The sequence below is a fragment of the Vipera berus genome (assembly GCF_964194415.1).
Source record: "Vipera berus genome assembly, chromosome: 1".
NCBI classification, from domain to species: domain Eukaryota; kingdom Metazoa; phylum Chordata; class Lepidosauria; order Squamata; family Viperidae; genus Vipera; species Vipera berus.
In genome coordinates, this window is record NC_138202.1 from 268739270 (window position 1) to 268761045 (window position 21776).

The 21776-nt window shown below is 41.2% G+C and overlaps 1 protein-coding gene across 1 annotated transcript in view; it reads left to right on the plus strand.

Annotated features, from left to right (window-relative positions):
- The window catches only part of ARFGEF3 (ARFGEF family member 3), a 76831-nt gene that overhangs the window by 32012 nt on the left and 23043 nt on the right, over window positions 1–21776 (plus strand). Inside the window, exons 9-22 of the mRNA XM_081339304.1 lie at window positions 49–153; window positions 2273–2597; window positions 3218–3330; window positions 3995–4905; window positions 5700–5866; window positions 6750–6915; window positions 7304–7411; window positions 8501–8716; window positions 9701–9811; window positions 10697–10847; window positions 13044–13358; window positions 15000–15133; window positions 17729–17871; window positions 20722–20901. Of these exons, the coding sequence (XP_081195430.1) occupies window positions 49–153; window positions 2273–2597; window positions 3218–3330; window positions 3995–4905; window positions 5700–5866; window positions 6750–6915; window positions 7304–7411; window positions 8501–8716; window positions 9701–9811; window positions 10697–10847; window positions 13044–13358; window positions 15000–15133; window positions 17729–17871; window positions 20722–20901 (3145 nt within the window). The remainder of the gene's footprint in view (window positions 1–48; window positions 154–2272; window positions 2598–3217; window positions 3331–3994; window positions 4906–5699; window positions 5867–6749; window positions 6916–7303; window positions 7412–8500; window positions 8717–9700; window positions 9812–10696; window positions 10848–13043; window positions 13359–14999; window positions 15134–17728; window positions 17872–20721; window positions 20902–21776) is intronic.

The following is a 21776-nucleotide window of genomic DNA, read 5'->3' on the forward strand; positions in this document are numbered from 1 at the left end:
GGTGCTTGCTTTTTCATTATCTCTATGCATCGTGCTTCCATTTTTCAGTGAGAACCAGCAGTTGCAGCTTCTCTACCTGGAATGCATTCTTTCTATGCTGAATAGCTTCTCTGCTAGCATGCACCACCATAAAGGATTTACTGACCTCATCTGGTAAGTAGATGTGCTTTGAATGATTAAAAAGAACAGAGTTTCAGACTTGTATAAATCTTCCTCGGTCTGCATATTTGAGCAGAGGTAGTACTTATTTAGATTAAAAGAGGGGAAAAAATGCTTAGGAAATTCAATCTATCTGAGGCTGAAATTGCTTCATGACCAAAAATCTCGGTCTTTTGTGCTGCACATCAGAAGCCACATCTGTCTTTGAGAAAAACACCACCCAGAAAAAAAATCCTCCCCCCACTGAAACTGCAACAGAGGAAGCTGGGGTCTTACACTAAAGTTGGTCTTCATGAATGACCCTGTGCCTTTCACAGTAGGGTGACTTAATGCAAAGCTATTTCTCTAACCAAGGAGAGAAAAAGTTATTAAGAGGGCATGCAAATTGAATGGACTGAGGGATTGCACTGATAACTTTTTGTTTTTTTCTCAGTGAGTTCAACAGGGCATATATGGGCATCTCCATTTACCTTATAAACCTGCGAGGTATGTTAAGAAAGAATAACCAGTCCAAACTCCCACAGTCAGTCTTTTGGTAAAGTAAAGATTTGAACTGGGATTGGTACTTCTCCAGTACTTCAGTGCTACACCTTGTGGCTTTACAGCATTCTGGAGTAGGCAAGGACATCAGACAATGCTTACCTATCTGCAACTCTTTAATGCAGCTATTTCTTTTCTGAGAATCATATGTCTATCATCTACGGCTGGTAGCTTTCTTTAATGCTCATATGCTAAAAAAAAATTAAGACCACAAGGGGTTCGGAAAATTAATGAAAATTTGCATTAGAATATTGCTTTTAAAAGGGACGCGGTGGCTCAGTGGGTTAGGATGCTGAGCTTGTCGATCAGAAGGTCGGCAGTTTGGCGGGTCGAATCCCAAGTGCTGCGTAACAGAGTGAGCGCCTGTTACTCGTCCCAGCTTCTGCCAACCTAGCAGTTCGAAAGCACGTAAAAATGCAAGTAGAAAAATAGGGACCACTACGGTGGGAAGGTAACAGCGTTCCGTGCGCCTTTGGTGCCTAGTCATGCCGGCCACATGACCACGGAGACGTCCTCGGACAAGCGCTGGCTCTTCGGCTTTGAAACAGAGATGAGCACCAGCCCCTAGAGTCGGAAACGACTAGCACGCATGTGCAGGGGAACCTTTACCTTTACCTTTTATTGCTTTTAAAACAACAACCTTGGTATCATCTGGACAAAGTAAATATTACTGTGCCTATAGAGAATGCCATTCCCATTCCCATGGAGCTATAGTATGAGTTGGAAGCATCCGAGAAAAAGCAGAGTAAATGGTAGAAAAGTTATTCAAGGAGATCTCAAAATAGCTCATGGATTGAACAAATATTTGAATATAAGTAGTTGAAAGATAAATGTGTCATTTTAGTTACCAGCCTGATCTCCCTTCGCTCACAGGAGTTTGAAAAGTTCTGCTGGCCTGATCTCCCCTTGCTTGCTGGGTAGGAAGGCAGCTGGAGGCTTGCAAGGTCAAGATAGCTTGATCTCCAATGCTCACTGGGTGGAATGGAGGCTGAAGAACTATGAGAACCTTGAGAGGCAAGAAGCAAAGCACAGGATGCCTTAGAGGGGGTGGGTATAGCCTTGGGAGAACGGGGCAGGTGACCCTGGGCCCCCAAGGGCCTCGCCTATCCCTGAGGTATCGGGTGCTCAATTTAACAAACATTTGCATTCATTTAATGTTTGCATCAAGAGGTGGAATCATTAAGCGAGGCCATTTTGCTTAACAGCTGTTGTGACATGATGGCAGGCTCTGTATCTCAAGGACCATCTGTAATCTTTTTTTTTCTAGTACAGAATTTGCTCATATTCCATGCCTAAAGTCTATGAGCATGAAATAGGGAATAAATCAGTCAAAAAATAAATAAAAATTAAGGCACATGGATGAAGGGTTGGTGGGCTAAATGCCAAAGCCTTAATTCTGTTTATAAGTCAATCATTCTGTGTTTCATTCTGTGTTTCAATTATTCATTTTTTTCTATAGAACCGTACTTTCTTTTCCGACATAAAAGAAAAAAAAACTATTTTAACTATCTCTTCAGACACTGAATCCTTCATTCCTTCTCCCACACTTTCTCTTTAATTTATTTTTCCTCAGGAAGCAACTGTGTCCAGCCCTGATAGTCATCTTGGGCAATCCTGTTCATGACAAAACTATCACATCTGCTCACAGCCACACTGGTCATGAAGCCGATTCTCCTTCTGCCGGGGTCTCTGACCATGGCCGAGGCTCAGGCTGTTCTACAACTGCCCCTGCCCTGAGTAGTCCTGTTGCACGAACTATCTATTACATTGCAGCAGAGCTTGTTCGGTTAGTGGGCTCATTGGAGTCTATGAAGCCTGTTCTACAATCTCTCTACCATCGGATGCTTCTGTATCCCCCACCCCAGCACAGAGTAGAAGCTATCAAGATCATGAAAGAGGTGAATTTACACTGCCTGGTTGGTTTTTAAACCTGTCAACTTAAACTGCAGTTAAATTTGTTTAATAGAAATTAAATTTAAAAAAGGGATGATTAAAGTAAATAATTATAATGAAATATGGGATGGTTTTATAAAAAACAGTCTTGGTGGAAGGCAAAGGGAATAAACCTGCTCAAGAATATACAGTATATGCTGTTCTGGAGGGGATAAGGGCACAATTGAAATATATTGTATATTGCTAGTTGTTATATGAGAAGAAACATAGGTAGTAAAAATGGTCTCCGGAGGGTGGGTGCACTGTAGTATTTGTAATTTTTTATACTGTTTTTTATTTAGATTTATATGTGTTATGTTTGTATTGTATTTAAATAAAAATAAAATAAATAAAATTTATGAAACAATACTGTGATGAAAAGAAACAATTGTGGCACCATCCTTAATAATTTCCTTCTTTGCTTGAATTTGGAAATAAATTTTGACAAGGTATTTCAGGATTAACTGGAAATTTTGAAGAAAAAAAAAGAAAGAAAAAAAACCCAGTTTATTTCGCCCATCTCACTAGGAAAGTGACTTTAAAATAATGCGTTAATCCGATGCTTTTTAAATTGCCTTATATTTAGATACTTGGAAGCCCTCGGCGGCTTTGTGATTTAGCAGGTCCCTGCTCCACAGAACCAGAATCAAGAAAAAGATCCATTTCAAAAAGAAAATACCACCTGGACCTTCTTAAACTGTATGTACCCCATTATTTTACAATGTTTAATAACTATGTTGCTTGATTGCTTGAAACAAATATTTTCTTCCTCTTTGACAGTATTTAATTTAATAGGCTTTCCAGGATTCTAATTAGCACAGTCTTGTTCTTCAACTGAGTGTGCAGATCTAAAAGTCTAAGAATCTGTTAAATAATTCTAAAATAAGCAAAAGGTCTATGGAGATTCTCAGCCATCCCACTCATGGTTGTCCCAAAGCTGCTTTTTTTTTTCTTCAAAAGGCAACTGGACTTCCTTGGTTTTTCCTTGAAGTTGTTTCACTTCTCATCCAGGAAGCTTCTTCAGTTCAGAACTGAAGACCTTTGGTTCTAAAATATGCTGGTATGCAGGCATGCATCATAGATATTCTGAGACATCATGAAAAAAAAATCTTAATTACAACATCTGTAGGATTTTTTTCTTTGCAGTCCTGTTAATGACTGGAATGCAACCAAAGGCAAGCCTTTGTTTTATCAGATGGATGCCTTTATTAATGAATCACATGGATCTGATTAATCAAATGCTAACTCACTACCAAAGAGATGAGACCGTCTCTCCTTTTTATAGTATAAATTCTTTACCTAATGTATAATTGATCTGGGACGCGTAAGAGTGAAGGGTGTCTTGTATTTCTTTACATTGTAGAATCTTGGATGGTATGACTGAAGCCTGCATAAAAGGTGGTATTGAAGCCTGTTATGCCTCGGTGTCCTGTGTCTGCGCCCTGCTTGGGACTCTGGATGAGCTAAGTCAAGGAAAGGGCCTTGATCAGGAGCAAGTCCATCTGCTTCTCCGGAGGTTAGACGAGTTAAAAGAGGGGGCTGAGACCAGTAGGGATTCCATGGAGATCAACGATGCTGATTTTAGGTGGCAAAGACGTATCCTATCATCGGAACATGCCCCCTGGGAGGCAGGCCACGAAAAGAGTCCTGACATTAGTATTAGCGTTACCACAGATACTGGTCAGACCACCCTTGAAGGAGATATGGGACAGACGACACCAGACGATAATTCTGAAATTCGAAAGAATTCTTTGCAATCCCCAGCTGGAGCAGCAGGCAAAGAAATTCATTATAAAGAGCCAGAATCAGAAACAGTTGACCAGCCGGATGTAGTTCAACGGAGCCATAATGTTGTCTATCCAGATATAACTAATTTCCTCTCTGTTGATTGCAAGGCCCGCTCGTGTGGATCTAGATACAGTGAGAGTAACTTCAGCGTTGAAGACCAGGATCTTTCCAGAACTGAATTTGATTCGTGTGACCAATATTCCATGGCAGCAGAAAAAGATTCTGGAAGATCAGATGTGTCAGATATAGGTTCAGATAACTGTTCTTTAGCTGATGAAGAACAGACGCCACGAGATTGTCCCGGTCACAAGTCTTTGCGAACTGCTGCCCTTTCCTTGAAGCTACTTAGGAACCAGGAAGCGGATCAGCAGAGTGCCAGATTATTTATTCAGGCTCTTGAAACCCTCCTTCCTCATCTTATAGCACTTGCTACAGTAGAAGAGGTGGATTTGGCTCTCCAGAACTTTTCTTCAACTTTTTGTTCAGGTTTGTAAGCTGCTCATTTGCCTTCTCATTAATAGTCAATTCCTATATTAGAATCTCTCTCTCTCTCTCTCTCTCTCTCTCTCTCTCTCTCTCTCTCTCTCTCTCTCTCTCCCTCTCCCTCTCCCTCTCTCTCTCCCTCTGTCTTTTTATCTCTCTCTCTCTCTCTCTCTCTCTCTCTCTCTCTCTCTCTCTCTCTCTCTCTCTCTCTCTCTATCTATCTTTTTCATGTCTATGTGTGTGTATCACATTTTATTTTAACTAAAAGAATATCTGGTCCTTGTGGACCTTTTAGGAAAGATCTACGAATAAGATATTATTCCAGCATTTTTCTTGTCCTAAAAATCCACTGAATAGTTTGTTTGCATAAGCAAATCTGATTCAGCCATGTCATGCCATATCGTATCTATAGGTAGTAGGAGAAGTCATTTCAATTATTTATTTTGATTTTCTTTACCATCTTGGTATTTTCAGCATCTTCAAAATTGGAACAGGGATTCCAGTGATGGTGGGGGCGGTTTGGGCATATCTCCTTGAGGGAAGGCCTGGAGGAACATTGTCCATGGGGTCGCGATGGGTCGGACACGACTTCGCAACTAACAACAACCACAACTTGTGGGAAACAGGGCCATATCTAAAACTTACCCAGAAAACCATCACTAACCCAAACCCAATTCAGCACTGTGTTCATTACTCCAGCTATTTTACTTTTTTCTAGATGGTATCAACAGTGTTAAGTTATTGTTAATTATTTGGTTGGTTCTTGTGCATAATTCCTGTCTCTCTGTACTTATTAGGTATGATGCATTCTCCAGGAATTGAAGGGAATGTCAGCTTTAACTTCCAAAACCTGATGAACGCAGATAGCCTCTATGTAATCTCTCACTACACACTCCTGCTCAACCTGAAGATGTCAAATGTAGAATACTATCGGAAGAAACCAGCTCAGTCCCCTGTATTACTGGTGAGGTCAAAGCCTACCTTGACCCCTACAATGGCGAACATGTTGCACTTGGCCACATCCTGTTCTATAAATCTACAGTTCAGTGATCACATTGAACCTTCCTTTGGCTCATGAGTGTGAACAGAATAATCACAGTCGCCGCATCAGAGATCAGTTACTCTAAAGACAGAACATAGCTGTGTGGATTTGAGGAAGAGGGATCCATGGAATGCCACCGAGATTTAGATGTCAATTTCCTCTGCTTCTGTAATTTTAGGGTTTAGATAGCATTAATCAGAAGATGAATCCAAAATTAAAAATGAATGCAAGCTTTTCCTGATTCAGAGGGAATCTTTCAATACAGGGAAAGGGACATGCTTGCATCACTTCTTTCTTTGATGCACACCAGCCATAATGCCCTGAATTCAGGCAAACACTAAACTGCTCAGAAACCTAAAGGAAATGAAGTAATTGTTCAGTGAGAGGAAATGAAAGAGGAGAGCACACAAATCTTAAGATTTATAGTGCTTACATATAATTTGATATTGCCTCAAAGTGGCTTGAGAGAAAGAGAGAGAGAGAGAGAGAGAGAGAGAGAGGCCCTGAGGTTTTCCCCTTTGTAAACATAGCAGTATATATATTTTTTATCTCCGTTGGATGCTGCAGCTGTATGTCACTATTACATTTGTGTATGTAAAACTTTAAGAAAGAAACAATACGTCTTGCTCAGGGGTAGGCAACCTTGGCTCTTTTATGACTCGTGGACTTCAATTCCCAGAAATCCTGAGCCAGCTGGCTCAGGAATTCTGGGAGTTGAAGTCCAAGAGTCATAAAAGAGCCAAGGTTGCCTATCCCTGGCCTAGCTGTATCTTACTGACTAAATGCACGCTCTTTCATTCTGCAGAAGGAATTCATGAAACAGGTCCAATCCAGTGGAGTATTGATGGTATTTTCTCAGGCCTGGGTTGAAGAACTTTACCATCAAGTATTGGAGAGAAATCTTCTTGGGGAAGCTGGTTATTGGGGAAATCCCGAAGAGCATAGCCTTCCACTCATCACCATGCTGACAGGTTGGTTCCATGACAGCGTTGCCCTTTGGGTACTATATAAAAGTGTGTGTGTGTGTGTGTGTGTGTGTGTGTGTGTGTGTGTGTGCGCGTGCGCGCTAACATAAGTAAATGCATTTATATCAGAGTTTAACATGTTAGAAATAAATATTATGGGGATCCGTCTGATATTGTATCCTTGATGGGTGAGCTATTAGGCTTAATAATTTCAAGCTGATGTTCATGACTTTACCAGTGCCACTGAGATGAAGGCAAGAAAGAAGAGTGATGCTTTGCAGATGATTTATCCAGATGTTTTTCCTTTGCAGACATTGATGGCTTGGGAAGCAGTGCAGTAGGCGGGCAGCTGATGGCTTTGCAGATGATTTATCCAGATGTTTTTCCTTTGCAGACATTGATGGCTTGGGAAGCAGTGCAATAGGCGGGCAGCTGATGGCTTCGGCTTCCAAACAATCTCCTCTATCCCAGACCTGGAAACCAGATGATGCGTTGATGGCAGGTGAAAGGATGTGCACAGTGGGCAGCGTGGCTCACATGTCACATATATGTGTGTCATATTTTTGGCTAAAGATTTAGCTATTGATTGAAAGGGAAATGTTGCCTTTTCGGGTGTTTTCTCTATCTGACTGTGCGATACAGATCTCATTTAAAATCTGGTTCCAGCTTTTACCTGTGACAATGAATGATAGTTTTGGGGTTTTTTTTCATTTGGGGCATTTCATAGATGTCATCAAAGTTATGGTTCATTAACATGGTTCTGGATTATTTACGGGAGCACCTTCTGCCGGCATTAACTTCCCATCGTCCTGTGCGCTCCCACAGAGAGGGCCTCCTCAGGGTGCCGTCAGCCAGGGAATGCCGACTGGCGGCCCCCAGGGGGAGAGCATTCTCTGTGGGTGCCCCTGCCCTCTGGAACCAGCTCCCTGTTGAGGTCCAGACAGCTCCCGACCTTCGCTCCTTTCGCCGCGACCTGAAAACTTGGTTATTTGAGCTTGCCGGCCTGGACTGAGGGATTGGAATTTTAAATTTTTAGAATGTGATTTATTTGTTGGGGCTAATTTAATTTAATTTATTTTTAACTTTGTATATTGTGTTTTAACTGCCCTGCACACTGCCCCGAGTCCTTCGGGAGAAGGGCGGTATATAAATCCAATAAAATAAATAAATAAATAAATAAACATGTACATTGTGGAAAAAAACATCTGCTTGATTTTGGAATAATTCACAACCTTTGAAATAATTTCTGATTTTTCTTCTTTCTTTCTTTCTTTCTTTCTTTCTTTCTTTCTTTCTTTCTTTCTTTCTTTCTTTCTTTCTTTCTTTCTTTCTTTCTCAATCTTGGCCTCACCTTGTCCTTGTCCTATGAAAATCCCCTCTCTGCCCTTCTATTAGCTCCGGGGGGGGGGGGAATGATCCCATAAGCATCTGTGGAAGGTATTTTCCTGGGCTAATGTCAATATAACGGAGAGAATTTCCATCAGGATCATGATGGGAGGAAATTACTGTCCCCCTCCCATACTTCGATATAACTTCTGATTAAATATTTAGCATAATTTGTAAGATGGTCTTTCACTTTCCTCTGCTTCAGGAGTTGCTTTTGCACGACACCTTCTGATTGGTTGCTGGAAGAATTTGATTGATACCTTATCAACACCTCTGACTGGCCGCATGGCAGGGAGCTCCAAAGGTTTAGCATTCATTCTTGGGGCTGAAGGCATCAAGGAGCAGAATCAAAAGGAGAAAGATGCCATCTGCATGAGCCTGGATGGACTAAGGAAAGCAGCCCGGCTCAGTTGTGCTTTAGGTATTCATTGGCGTAGTTTTCATGTTTCGATAAACCCAGGCACTCTTTCAGTATCCAAAGAAGTTTCAATGTAGAAGAGCATTACACTGTGTGACCTGTCCCTTTTGTGCTACCAGATGTTTAGCAAATACATGTGTCAGGATTCTGATCGATAAGACCAAATAAATCAGAACTCCGAGGCAAAAAAGTTCCTCAAAGAACATGTTTATTGGATACATAATATCAGCACGTTCAAAAGTGAAACCAGATCTAAACCTTCCCCCCCTCCAAGAATCAAAGTAATACAATGTAACAATTCCCACCCCTCTTGTCATGCTGCCCAACAGAACCCCTTGGCGGGCTTTTCTAACTCAACGATCCTCCTCCATCCCTCCGGCATGGGAATGACCTTGGTTCCCACAAGAGTTGCTCATGTTTGTTGTTGTTAGTTGCGAAGTCGTGTCCAACCCATTGCAACCCCATGGACAACGTTCCTCTAGGACAGGGGTAGGCAACCTCGGCTCTTTTATGACTCATGGACTTCAACTCCCAGAATTCCTGAGCCAGCTGGCTCAGGAATTCTGGGAGTTGACGTCCATGAGTCATAAAAGAGCCGAAGTTGCCTACCCCTGCTCTAGGAGGTCCTTTTTGTACTGTCCATGGGGTTTTCATGGCAAAGATACTGGAGTGGGTTGCCATTTCCTTCTCCAGTGGATCACATTTTGTCAGAACTCTCTGCTATGACCTGTCCACCTTGGGTGGCCCTGCACGGTATAGCTCATAGCTTCACTGAATTACGCGAGCCCCTTCGCCACGACAAGGCAGTAATCCATGAAGGGGTTGCTCATGTTTAGACGACCAGAAATACCTTCTCCCTCGCTCCCCTTCTGGTGGCAATCCAAAACGAAAAAATGGCTGCAGCCAGCTTTGTTGCAGAGTTGACAACAGGGTTAACAGCTCCTGGAATGAACTATAATTCGTCAGATGCTTTCCTCCTGATCATAGGTGTTGCCGCTAATTGTGCATCAGCCCTTGCTCAGATGGCAGCTGCCTCGTGTGTTCAAGAGGAGAAAGAAGAGAGAGATGCACAAGAGCCCAGCGATGCCATTGCTCAAGGTACGACTTCTCAGATGTTCAGAGGCTCCCAGTCAGATATTCACGATCTCCGTATTGCTCTTTTTTTTTTTACCCTTCTTATTGTGGGCGAGCATCTTCTGCAAAGATCAAGAATGCTTCCTTTTAAGCAAAGAAAGAAAAGCTTTTGCAGATTTAAAATAGTCAGAATCTCAGTGGATAAAACAAAAAAAAATAGAAATTTTACATAGAGTCACTTTAGAAATAGATTTTATTATGGCATAGAATTGTCACAATAGGTGACAATGTGCAGTTGACTTTTCCAATCTTGAAAAAGCGTATATACACTTGCTGGCAAGCAGAAAAATTGCCTATTTAACCTGCCTGCATTCAATATTTTTTTACCTTTTCTGCTAAATATTTGAAGATTGGGAACAGTGCCAGTGGGAATGATCTTCTTTTCCTCTCCATGCTTTAATGTAGGATAGGGCAGTTTTTTATTTTTTATTTTTTTGGACTGGGAATTTCACTTCTTTTTCTTCTGCCTGGGGATTTGGGTGGCATAACAAATGATATTGTGATGACACTGGAATGGGCAAAATAGTTTCCTTAAGCATTCCAGGACCTAATGGCACCCATTTTGACTCTTCACTTGCAAAGGAGGGGAAAAAATGACTTGATGGAGTGGGGTAGGGTGGTACTTCCATACTCTCCACATATGAAATGCCTCCAATCCACCACAGCTAAATTAAGAAATTGACATTTTAACCCCACCCACTCTGGGTCCTTTGGGGGCCCATCTCAGGCCACTTCTGCTTTAATTTGCTGGAAAGATGTAAAAAAGGCTCAGGGGTATTTATATATTGTACTGAAACTCGATAGGCTTTTAAAAGAGATTCTTTTCTGTCTGAATATATAATGATACAGTAAAACAGAAAGTGGAGCAAAAACTAGAGCAGATGGGCAAGGCGCACGGTGTCTGCCTCCACACCGCTCATGTTTTATGCATGGATGCTGTTCTTGCTGTGGGATTGGAGATGGGAAGCCACAATCCAGACTGTTGGCCTCATGTGTTCAGGTAAGGAAACTCTTTGGTTGAGCCAATTTAGACTGTAATGTGGTGCGCTTGCAGGCAGCTTTCTCCAAAATGAACTTGACACCTTGCAGATTGCTTAAGTTATTACCAGCTGCTTTGATGTAATTATTCCAACTCCCTTAAAAAAACACAAAATATTATCCGTCCCTTTATAAAAAAAAATAGAGCTCAATGGAAGGTTTTATAATAATTAATCAGGAATTCAATATTGTGCTTGCATATTTTGCTCTACGCATTTCAGAATTTGCAGACTTTACTCTACATAATTGCGGTTTCTGAATTCCCTTTCCTATAGCTGTTGCTCCCAGGAACCCTGATTCTCATCTGACATAAAGGTTTTAAGAGTTCTTCAGGTACTTTAGCCATCCCATGCCAATCCCCAGAGCTAAACCCCTTTGTCTAATCCCAGTCCTTAAACCTGCACATACCCAGATGACCACCAGATGGTAGCTACAATATATATAAACTCAATGATCTTTGCTGTCATCTGGTGCTCAACAAGTGAGACAGTGTTCTATAGTTTTAAGGAGTTTTGTTTTTATTTTAAGTCAATCACTACATGATAAAAAAGGGACAGCAAAAAAGGGGGAAAATGCAATATGCGGAGTAACCAAGGCGTTATACATGCCAGTTGGAGGAGGTTTTTCATGTGGTGAATGATGTTGGATAGGACTAGAATTTCAGCTGAGAGAGACCATCAGTCATGGGCCTCAGAATATTGCATCTTTAAAGCTGTATGTATTCCAGTAGTAATATTACTGGATGCAGTAATATTTAGGGCAGCATAGGTTCCTGCTAGCTCTGGAACAGGAGAGGAGGAGGGGGTGAATGTGATTTGTGTTCATCACCTCAGAAGCCTTAATGCTATATCATTCACTAGCTTAGACCTGGGCATTTTACAGCCCTTCAGCTGTCTTTGCCTGAACCATGGCAGTGTCTCCAGTGGGGGGGGTGTTTAGTGGCCAGGGCGGCAGCCCTTCACATCAGCCCCAGTTTCTCATGTGACCCCCCCCCCTTGGGCAAATTAATTGACCACCCCTCCACTATCAAACTCTCTCCTTTTTTTTGCTAACATTGTGACAGTCTGGGCAGAAACTATTGACCTCTGAGCTAAAGGCAAGCCCAGTACAATGACCCCTTCCTCTTTTTTCATGAGACTCTCTCTCAAGTTATCTATGACCAACCTATTTTTGTGTGTGTGTGTGTTTGTGTATCTCATCAGTTAGATGACCTTAATTTTCAAAATCCCATGGGTTATATTTCCCCCCAAAGTGTTGACAATTCTTGATCATTCCGCTACATGACAGCTGGAATATTTGGGTAGAAAGAGTTTTTGGACAAGGAAACATGAACTAAGAACGTGCGTGTTCCCAGACAGCGAACGTAGTAAAATCAAAGAAAACAAGGCAGGTGAAGAGTGGGAAAATTTCTCATCTTTATTTGGCTTCTGCACTTTCCACTGACAAGTTTAATATGTGAACTCTGATTTGCCCTTGCTTCTATTTGCATTGCTCTTATTTGCTTTGCCTTTCAATAATTCAAAATGGAAACCAATAGGCCTCAACTTTAAAGTTGCACTTTAGGATTCATTAACATTTTCTTTTAACCAGAGTAGGCTTAATAATTATTATCCATCACACATTTTATACAGTATTTGATATATGTCCATTATTATCCTTCACACATCTTATACAATATTTGATATTTGTCCATACAAAATTATCCAAAGATTGGTTCTTGAAAGATTATTAAGAGGTTCCCCCTTATTTGACATTTATTTCTATTTATCTAACTGGGTAGATATTTCTCTCTTTCTCTCCAGGTAAAACATTCTTAACGCAAATGAGTTTTAAGTGTAAAAATTCATCAGCCTAGTTAAATTTGGTTTAATTCTGTTGATTTAACCATCTGGCTAAAGCTGCTGTGACTAGCTGAGTATTATTAATGAAGATGTACTGATTGTAGCTCAAGTATCATTTTAGTTTTCAATTAGCATATATACTTCTTGTGTTTACAGATTTACTCATTGCTGTTGAATCGGTCCCTACAGTGGCATCCCCATTTATAACTTGGTTGTTGGTGTTCTTGAAATAATTGATATAACCAATGAGATTTGCTGTGAATAAACTACCAGAACCATCCATGCCATGGTTCACTTTCCTATTTTTTTATTTTTAGAGTATGTGAATACATCAGCACTCTGGAACATGTCCATTTCAGTGATGGTGCTTCTCAGCCACCTGTAACTATCACCCAAGCCCAACAGGGGGCAGTGGCCCTTCAGGGTGAAGTTCAGGCTACAGACTCTCCCCAGGAACTGATTCTGGAGCAAGAGGCAGCCCTGAGGAACAATCCTGTCATCCAACCAGTATCCATTCAAGATCTTATCAAAGAAGGCAGTAAGGGAAGAGCTTTTGATTTTCGTGGAGGTGGCTTGATGACTGGGAGCAGTGCTGCCAAGGCTATTCTCACCCTCTCTAATCAAGCAGACAGGTATTAGCAACAGCATAATGGATGAAGTTTTGGATTTATTTAATATCCAACAGTGGGGAAATGCTGCCATTTTCACAACCTGGGTCAGTTTAATAAATGTCCAGAATTAGGTGTGTGTGTGTGTGTGTGTGTGTGTGTGTGTGTGTGTGTGTGTGTAGCCACTGTTTTAAGATATGTATAAGGGAATGTTGAAATTTACATTCATGTGAGATGAGTAGCCATATAAATATGACAGACAGACAGAGCCACACAAATATGACAGACTGATGATAGATAGATAGATAGATAGATAGATAGATAGATAGATAGATAGACAGACAGAGCCACACAAATATGACAGATTACACACACACACACACACACACACATACATATATATGTATATATATATAATCTGTCTGTCATATTTATATGGCTACCCATCTCACATGAGTGTAAATGTCAACATTCCCTTATACGTGTGTGTGTGTGTGTGTGTGTGTGTGTGTGTGTGTGTGTGTGTGTGTGTGTGTGTAGGCAGGCAGGCAGGCAGACAGACAGACAGACAGAGATAGAGACAGACAGACAATTCTTAGGTCATTGCTCTTATTCAGTATCTTTCCATTCTGAAATTCCTAGGCATGAACATAATGTAACAGATACATGAAAAGCAGAGGAGTCCATAACTTCTAGTCAACTACAGTAATCTACATATGCCTACCCACCCACCCACACGTTCCATTTTTGTAGCTCCAAGAGGCCAAGAAAATTGTTCTGTGAAATTCAGATGCAAACTGTCAAAAATAACAATGTAACATGTCATAAGAAACTATGAAGAGGAAGAGGGTTATCCTGCTTGCTTGATTATTGTGGTTAAAAGTTGGCTTGCTTGAATCTAATTATGATATTGTCAAATAACATAGTAAACTTTCAAAAAAAGAAAGTAACAGGTTCACGCTCTGCCTCCTAGCTGCGTAAGAAAACAGAAAAGAGGAAACACACAATGAGCTCATTGTGGCTCATTCTCAGCATGCTGCATACTAATTTAATGTGCTTTGTGATTTTTATGACAAAAAGTTGCCAGTTTTCTCAAGCGTCTTTTCTATATAATGTGTTTAAGCTACTTTCCAGAAATTATATTCTTTTGATATATATTTATGGTAGAAGTGTGTGTGTGTGTGTGTGTGTGTGTGTGTGTGTGTATACATACATACATACACATATGTATGTATGTATATGTATGTATGTATACATACATATACACATACATACATACACACACACACATTTCTACCATAAATCTCCCATAAATCAGGATTTTCATATAGATTTTTTTCCATATTTGACTGTACTATTTCTGTGTTTAATATATTCTCAATTTTTCCCCCTGTTTTGTTGGTTATCAAACTGATCAAAAGTCAAGTTACGTCAACAAAATCAAATTAGTCCTTGCTGGTTATGTTAGGATTCAGAAATACCCCATTCCTTGTTGACTGAACTGTCACTGTTTTGCATTTCTTACTGCTATGTCTGCATGCTAAACTCTTGCCCACAGAGGAGAGAAAGAGTGTAGTGACTCCGGTCTGTTTAGCTGCTTATATGAAAAGGTGCAGTGAAGATTTGATAAGGAATGATATCTTCTGCCTCTTTCTTGCCATGAAGGCTTTTTGAAGATGCTGTTGACAAACTGAATCTGATGGCTTTGGGAGGTTTCCTGCACCAGCTAAAAAAGGCCTCCCAGTCCCAACTCTTCCAGTCAGTCACAGACACGCTCGATTACTCTTTGGCCATGCCAGGTATGCTTCTGAAACTGATATCATAAACTTCTTTTGGATTCTAATTATGGATGCAAAGCTGCTAACAATACATGCTCAGAGTGTTAATGCTGAAAGATCTGAACAGGCGCTAGTTGTTGTGGGGATTCAGATTAAGAAGCTGGTCTTAGACTTCAACGTTTTCATCAGTCTGGAACCCATATTTCTGAAGAGTCAGCTGTCTTTGATTATTAAGATCTTGCAAAAGAGGCTGCCTATACTTGCTGTGGCTTGGTTTTTATAGGGCAGTGACTTCTGCATCACCTCCCAAGCAGTGAGATGTTATTTCTTCAAAGCTGAGGTTAGTCCTCATGTTTGATTTTGAAAAGCCTTGGTGGAACAGTGAGCTAATGCCTCCTTAAGTAACACCAGCTGCCTGCAATTAGTGCAGGTTCAAGTCCCACCAGGCTCAAGGTTGACTCAGCCTTCCATCCTTCCGAGGTAGGTAAAATGAGGACCCAAATTGTTGGGGGCAATTAAGCTGACTTTGTAAAAATACCGCTTGTGGGGGGGGGGCGAAAGCCCTAATAAGCAGGCATATACATAGAATGAAGGCTATTGCTAAGCACATTGATTTGTGCTTCTTAGATTGTAAGCCACCCTGAGTCTTCGGAGAAGGGCGGGATATAAATGGGATTTTTTAAAAAAGAGGTCAATATCTCTTTAACCTGCCTTGTTAAAACTACTAGTAGGAGGTTTTAGATGTTCCACAAAAGCGTTATATTGCCATCCACCATTCATTCTTTCTAAATAAGCCATGTATTTCACCGTTAATATTGGTTTAATTAGCTTTTTATCCCAGTTTTGAAATTTCCTATAATCACATTGTCTTTTCTCAAAAAAGTTATCTTCATGACCCAAAGGTGCTTTTTCAAGAGGCAACTGGACTTCCTTGTTTTTCTTTGAAAACGTCTCACCTCTCATCCAAGAAGCTTCTTCAGCTCTGACTAAATGGTCAAATAGGAAGGCGGTGCAGAGTGGTGAGGATAGCTGAAAAGATCGTTGGCAGTTCCCCCCCTCCCATCCAGGACATAGCACAGAAGCGTTGTCTGAACAGGGTCCTTAAGATTATCTGGGACACTACTCATCCTCTTCACAACCTGTTTTCCTTGTTACCTTCTGGGAGGAGGCTTCATGGTATCTGTAGCAGAACATCCAGATTCAGCCAGTTTCATTCCATATAGCATTAACCTTGTGAACTCTCAAGCTTCCTCCTTCCATTATATATTCAAGTTGGACAGTATTTAATATTTTATTGTTATGTATATGTAGGGGTGTGGGTCTATACATATGTTGTATGTAGTATGTTTTGGGGGGGTGTCATATATGTGTCTCACTTTGAGAGCGGGCAACTAAATTTCATTTTTGATGTGTGCCATTGTGCCCACAGTAAAAAATGACAATAAAGATTATCTAATCTTATCTTAGGCATGAAAAAACAGCTGGGTGACACTGGATCAGCCGCTTCCCTCTCTTAGCCCAACTCACATCACAAAGTGGTTGTTGTTTTGGGATAAATAGGAAGAGTAAGGCATATTAGGTATGTTTGCCACATTGGGTTATTTATTTAAAAAATAATAAAAGCAAGATCTAAAACAAATTTCTCTTAGCCATCTTTTCTTAAAATAAATTATCCCCATAGATCTTTGAGCAACTCTATTGCCTTTCTGTATTCTTATTCCAATTTCTCTGAATAAAAGGCACTACTGGTCACAGCACTCAAGCACAGCCATTGTGCCCACAGTAAAAATGGCAATAAAGATTATGTTATCTAAAGGGAAGGATTTATATTCTGTGCAGACAGCTGGCCCTTTGCATTCTTTTAGAGAGTCATTGAGGCCACCTGGAGGTTTGTCTGTGTCCTCAGGGTCATCTGAGTAGTTCAAATGGGTGTAAAGAAAATGGGTGTGGAGCCCCGCCATCCAGTCAGAGCTGAAGAAGCTTCTTAGATGTGAAGAGAACCATCTTCAAAGAAAAACAAGAAAGTCCAGTTGCCTCTTGAAAAAGCACCTTTGGAACAGCCATGACTTGGATGATGGAGAATATCCATAGACATTTATCTTCACTGAATAAAAAGAAACAGTGCAGGAAATGGATACTTGTGAACAGGATTTTTCAATGGTAGCTTCCCCGAACCCTTGTTTCCATTCTATAGCGTCCTAGAATGCCCTAATGAGGCACTGACTTTATTGTCTTTTTGACACCTGAAAATATTTTTTTATTCCCTCAGGTATTTTAATCGGTCAGTTAGCTAATTTTAAACATACATGGTGCTTAATAACCTTTTAATTATTTTGCCCACCGTTTTTATTTTTTAGTGTGATATATACTTTAATTACTTGATTACTGTGTTTTATTGTGTATTTTAGTAATTTTTAGGATTGCATTTTTTGTATTTTATTGTACTGTAAGTCACACTGGGGCAAACGTGATTTTGAAGGGATAGTTTCAAGCTGTAAATATAATAACTGAACTAATAACAGGGAACAGTGAAGAAGCGGGATGTGTGTGTATCTATTGCATTATTTTAATCTTTAATTCGTATTACCAGATATTCTACTCATTCTTAACTTGTAGGAGAAATAAAGTCAACTCAAGAAAGAAGTGCCCTTCACTTGTTCCGTCTAGGAGGAGCCATGCTCCGAATTGTGAGGAGTAGAAGCCGGCCTTTGCTCCATCTTATGCGCTGTTGGCACCTAGTGGCTTCTCACTTAGTGGAAGTGAGTGAAATTGGGGATAGGAAGAGGAAAGTGGGGGGGGGGGGATTGTAGAATTTATACTATTGCAATTGGCAGCCGAATATTTTTATTTTATTTTATTTAGAAGAATGAAAAACTGCCTCGTTTCAGAGATTTTAAGATGGGAGTGCCCAACCTTGGCAACTTTTAAGACTTGTGGACTTCAACTTCCAGAATTTCCATGGCTGCCTTGGGAATTCTGGAAGTTGAAGTCCACAAGTCTTAAAAGTTGCCAAGCCTGGACAACCCTATTCTAAGAAGTATATTAAATCAAAATACAATGCTGTACAAGGAACAAGATACTTACATAAAAAAATAAGAAACATTAATGGAGCTATTTTGTCTCGATCTGTTTTATAACCAGAGGCCTTCTGGAATAGACCTATTTTAACTATTCTCTGTAAGGCCATAAGAGGGGAGCCATCTTGCCTTCACATTTAAGTTGTTCCAAAGGAAGGAAGGAAGCAGCCGCTAAGAACATCTGTGCCCAAATTCTCTTCCATTTGGCTTCCTGATTAAAAAGAACTACCAGGTGCCCTCGATTTACCTAGATCAGGTGGATGTCTAAGATACCCACTTCCCAAAAGTTACAGGGCTTTCTAAGTAATAACCAGCATCCTAAATTGCACTTGGGAACCAACCAGCACCCAATACAACACCTATTTCAGCAGCATTATGTGATTGTGATACCATGGTTGTACAGTAAGCATATAAGCAAACATACTTTGCATTAGTTGAGGTTTCCAAATGACCTAGTCCCATGTAAAGCAAATTGTAGTATTCCAGATGTAGATCGGGGTATCTATCTTCAGAGCATCTAGTGAAGGGACATAAAAAGATCTGTGAAGGTAAATGAAGTTATGCAAGAAAGATAATGCTCTAGGACAGGGGTGTGGATCTGTGATCCCTTTATGACCTGTGGACTTCAACTCCCAGAATTCCCAAGCCAGCCATAAAGGGGCCATAGTTCCACACCCCTGCTCTAGGGGATATTTCTCTAACTTGGTGCCTTCCAGATATATTGGCCTATAGATTCTGCATCCACAAAATGGAAGAGGATGCAGAGGGAATGGGGAATGGGGGAAGTTAGAAGTTGGAAGACAACAGGTCCTGAGGAAACCATGTGAGATAATCTGTACTGCTGTCATTTTCCATATTCTTATATAATTGGCTTTTTGGTGTTTCTTTTAATGACTCTATTTTACTTGCCTATTTTTGTGTTTAATTATCAGTTCAGCTATAGTATCCCATATTTGATTTTTGATTTGATTTTATTAGATTTATATACCGCCCTTTTCCCGTAGGACTCAGGGCGGTTTACAAGGTGTTTAAAACATCAATACAAAAATTAAAAAAACAATTAAAAATGATTAAATTCAGTCCCTGAAGTAAAAATATAAAAACTCCAATTAAAACTCTCAGCCTGGGCCGGAAAGCTCAAAGAGCCAGGTCTTCAGGTCCCGGCGAAATGACCGAAGGTCAGGGGCAGTCCTAAACTCCACGGGCAGCTGGTTCCAAAGGGCAGGCGCTCCCACAGAGAAGACCCTCCCCCTTGGTGTTATCCGCCGGCAGTCTTTTACTGGTGGCACCCTGAGAAGGCCCTCCCTGTGGGAGCGCACAGGACGAAGGGAACTTGATGCCGGCAGCAGGTGTTCCCTCAAATATCCCAGACCCAAGCCATTTAGGGCTTTATAGGTCATCACCAGCACCTTGAATCTCACCCGGAGGGCAACCGGAAGCCAATGCAGCTTGCGGAGTAGAAGTGTTACATGGGAGTATTGGGAAACCCCCATCACAACTCGCGCAGCTGCATTCTGCACCAGCTGAAGCCTCCGAGTGGTCCTCAAGGGCAGCCCCATGTAGAGAGCGTTGCAGTAGTCTAACCGGGAATCACAAGCGCATGAGTGACTGTGCGTAGGGCATCTCGGTCCAGATAGGGACGCAACTGGCGCACCAGGCGAACCTGGGCAAAAGCCCCTCTGGTTACGGCTCCTATGTGATCTTCAAAACTGAGCCGTGAATCCAAGAGGACGCCCAAGTTGCGAGCCCTATCAATGGGGGGTAACACCCCACCCCCCATCGTTAACGTTGGAATAGGTTGGTTAACCTGAGATGCCAGTATGCACAGCCACTCAGTCTTGGCAGGATTGAGACGAAGCCTGTTTCTCCCCATCCAGACCCGGACCGCCTCCAGGCAATGGGACATCACGGCGAGGGCATCACTGGGTTGGTTCTGGGTGGAGAAAAAAAGTTGGGTATCATCAGCATACTGATGATACCCCACCCCAAAACCATGAATGATCTCGCCCAGCAGCTTCATATATATGTTGAACAGGAGGGGAGAGAGAACCGTCCCCGAGAGGCCTCAGGGCGGATCTCTGCCCTCCCGTCCACACCGACTGCGAGCGGCCCAGGAGATAGGAGGAGAACCACTGTAAAACAGTGCCTCCCACTCCCAACCCCCTGAGATGCCGCAGTAGGATACCATGGTCGATGGTATCAAAAGCCACTAAGAGATCTAATAGGACTAGGAGAGAGGAACAACCCCTGTCCCGAGCCCGTGATTTGGTGCAATCACTTTTTCTAAACATAAATACTTCTGCCCTCAAGTTGAACTTGATGTAAGGCAGTTAAATTATAAGTGGTGAATAAAAAAGTCAAAACAAAAATAACCGATTCATTAAATGCTTTGGTTTGTAGGCAGGGCAGCCTTTCTCAAGCTTAGATTCCTATCAGAATGTCTATGTTTTCCTCAGTTTTCTTGATCGAAATATTTTCTGTCTGTTACTAGCAAAAATATTATACATTTTGCTTCAAATTCTCTCCCTGCAGGCTGCCTGCCATAAAGAAACACATGTTTCTCGGAAGGCTGTTTCTTTTATCCATGACATCCTAACGGAGATTCTGACTGTCTGGAATGAACCGCCTCATTTTCACTTCAACGAGGCCCTTTTCCGTCCCTTTGAGCGCGTCATGCAGCTTGAACTTTGTGATGAGGACATTCAGGACCAGGCAAGCTAGATTTTTGGTTAAGTAAAGAGGATCTGTCCTCAGGTTTTTAAAGTTTTGATTATTATTTTTTAAAAAATCATTATATGCCTAGTGCAGGGGTAGGCAACCTTGGCTCTTTTATGACTCGTGGACTTCAACTCCCAGAATTCCTGAGCCAGCGACTACATTCCTGGCTCAGGAATTCTGGGAGTTGAAGTCCACGAGTCATAAAAGAGCCAAGGTTGCCTATCCCTGGCCTAGTGGATGCAGTTTTGCATTTGTTTATGTAGGTAGTCATGGACTGTTTGAAGTTACCACAGGCCTTCCCAGAACTAACAACCTGCTTTTGAGATTATGATGGCCACACACAAGCTGTGGGGTCACATGATCACATTTCAGGCTCTTGGAAACTGGCTCACCTTTATGGCCATCTCCAGTGTCTTGCAGTCGTCCAACCACAATTTGTAACAGTTTTGCTGGTTTCCAGCATTTACTTCCATGTGACGAGAAAATGAGTCGCATAACAAGTTTGCTTAACAGGTTCAGCATTATGTTATAACACATTATTCTGAATAGCTGAAACAGAAAGCACTGACCTGTTGTGTCAGGGTAGAGGTATCCCGACATAAAATTTTATTTTATTTATTAAACTTGTATCCCACCCATTTTCCCAGAGGTAATGTTGGTTTACATTACCACAGGACAGATATTTTCAATGCTATGATTAGAAACATATAGCTGATAAAGAAGTTGGTAGTAGCAATCTATATCCTGGGTTTTTTTGATGTACAAACATGAGATCCATGAAGATAAGGTGCCATGTTTAGAATATTCCAGAACTAAGGGCTTTTGGTTTTTTTTAGAAGCTCCGCAACTCATTTCTGATGTTTTTATTT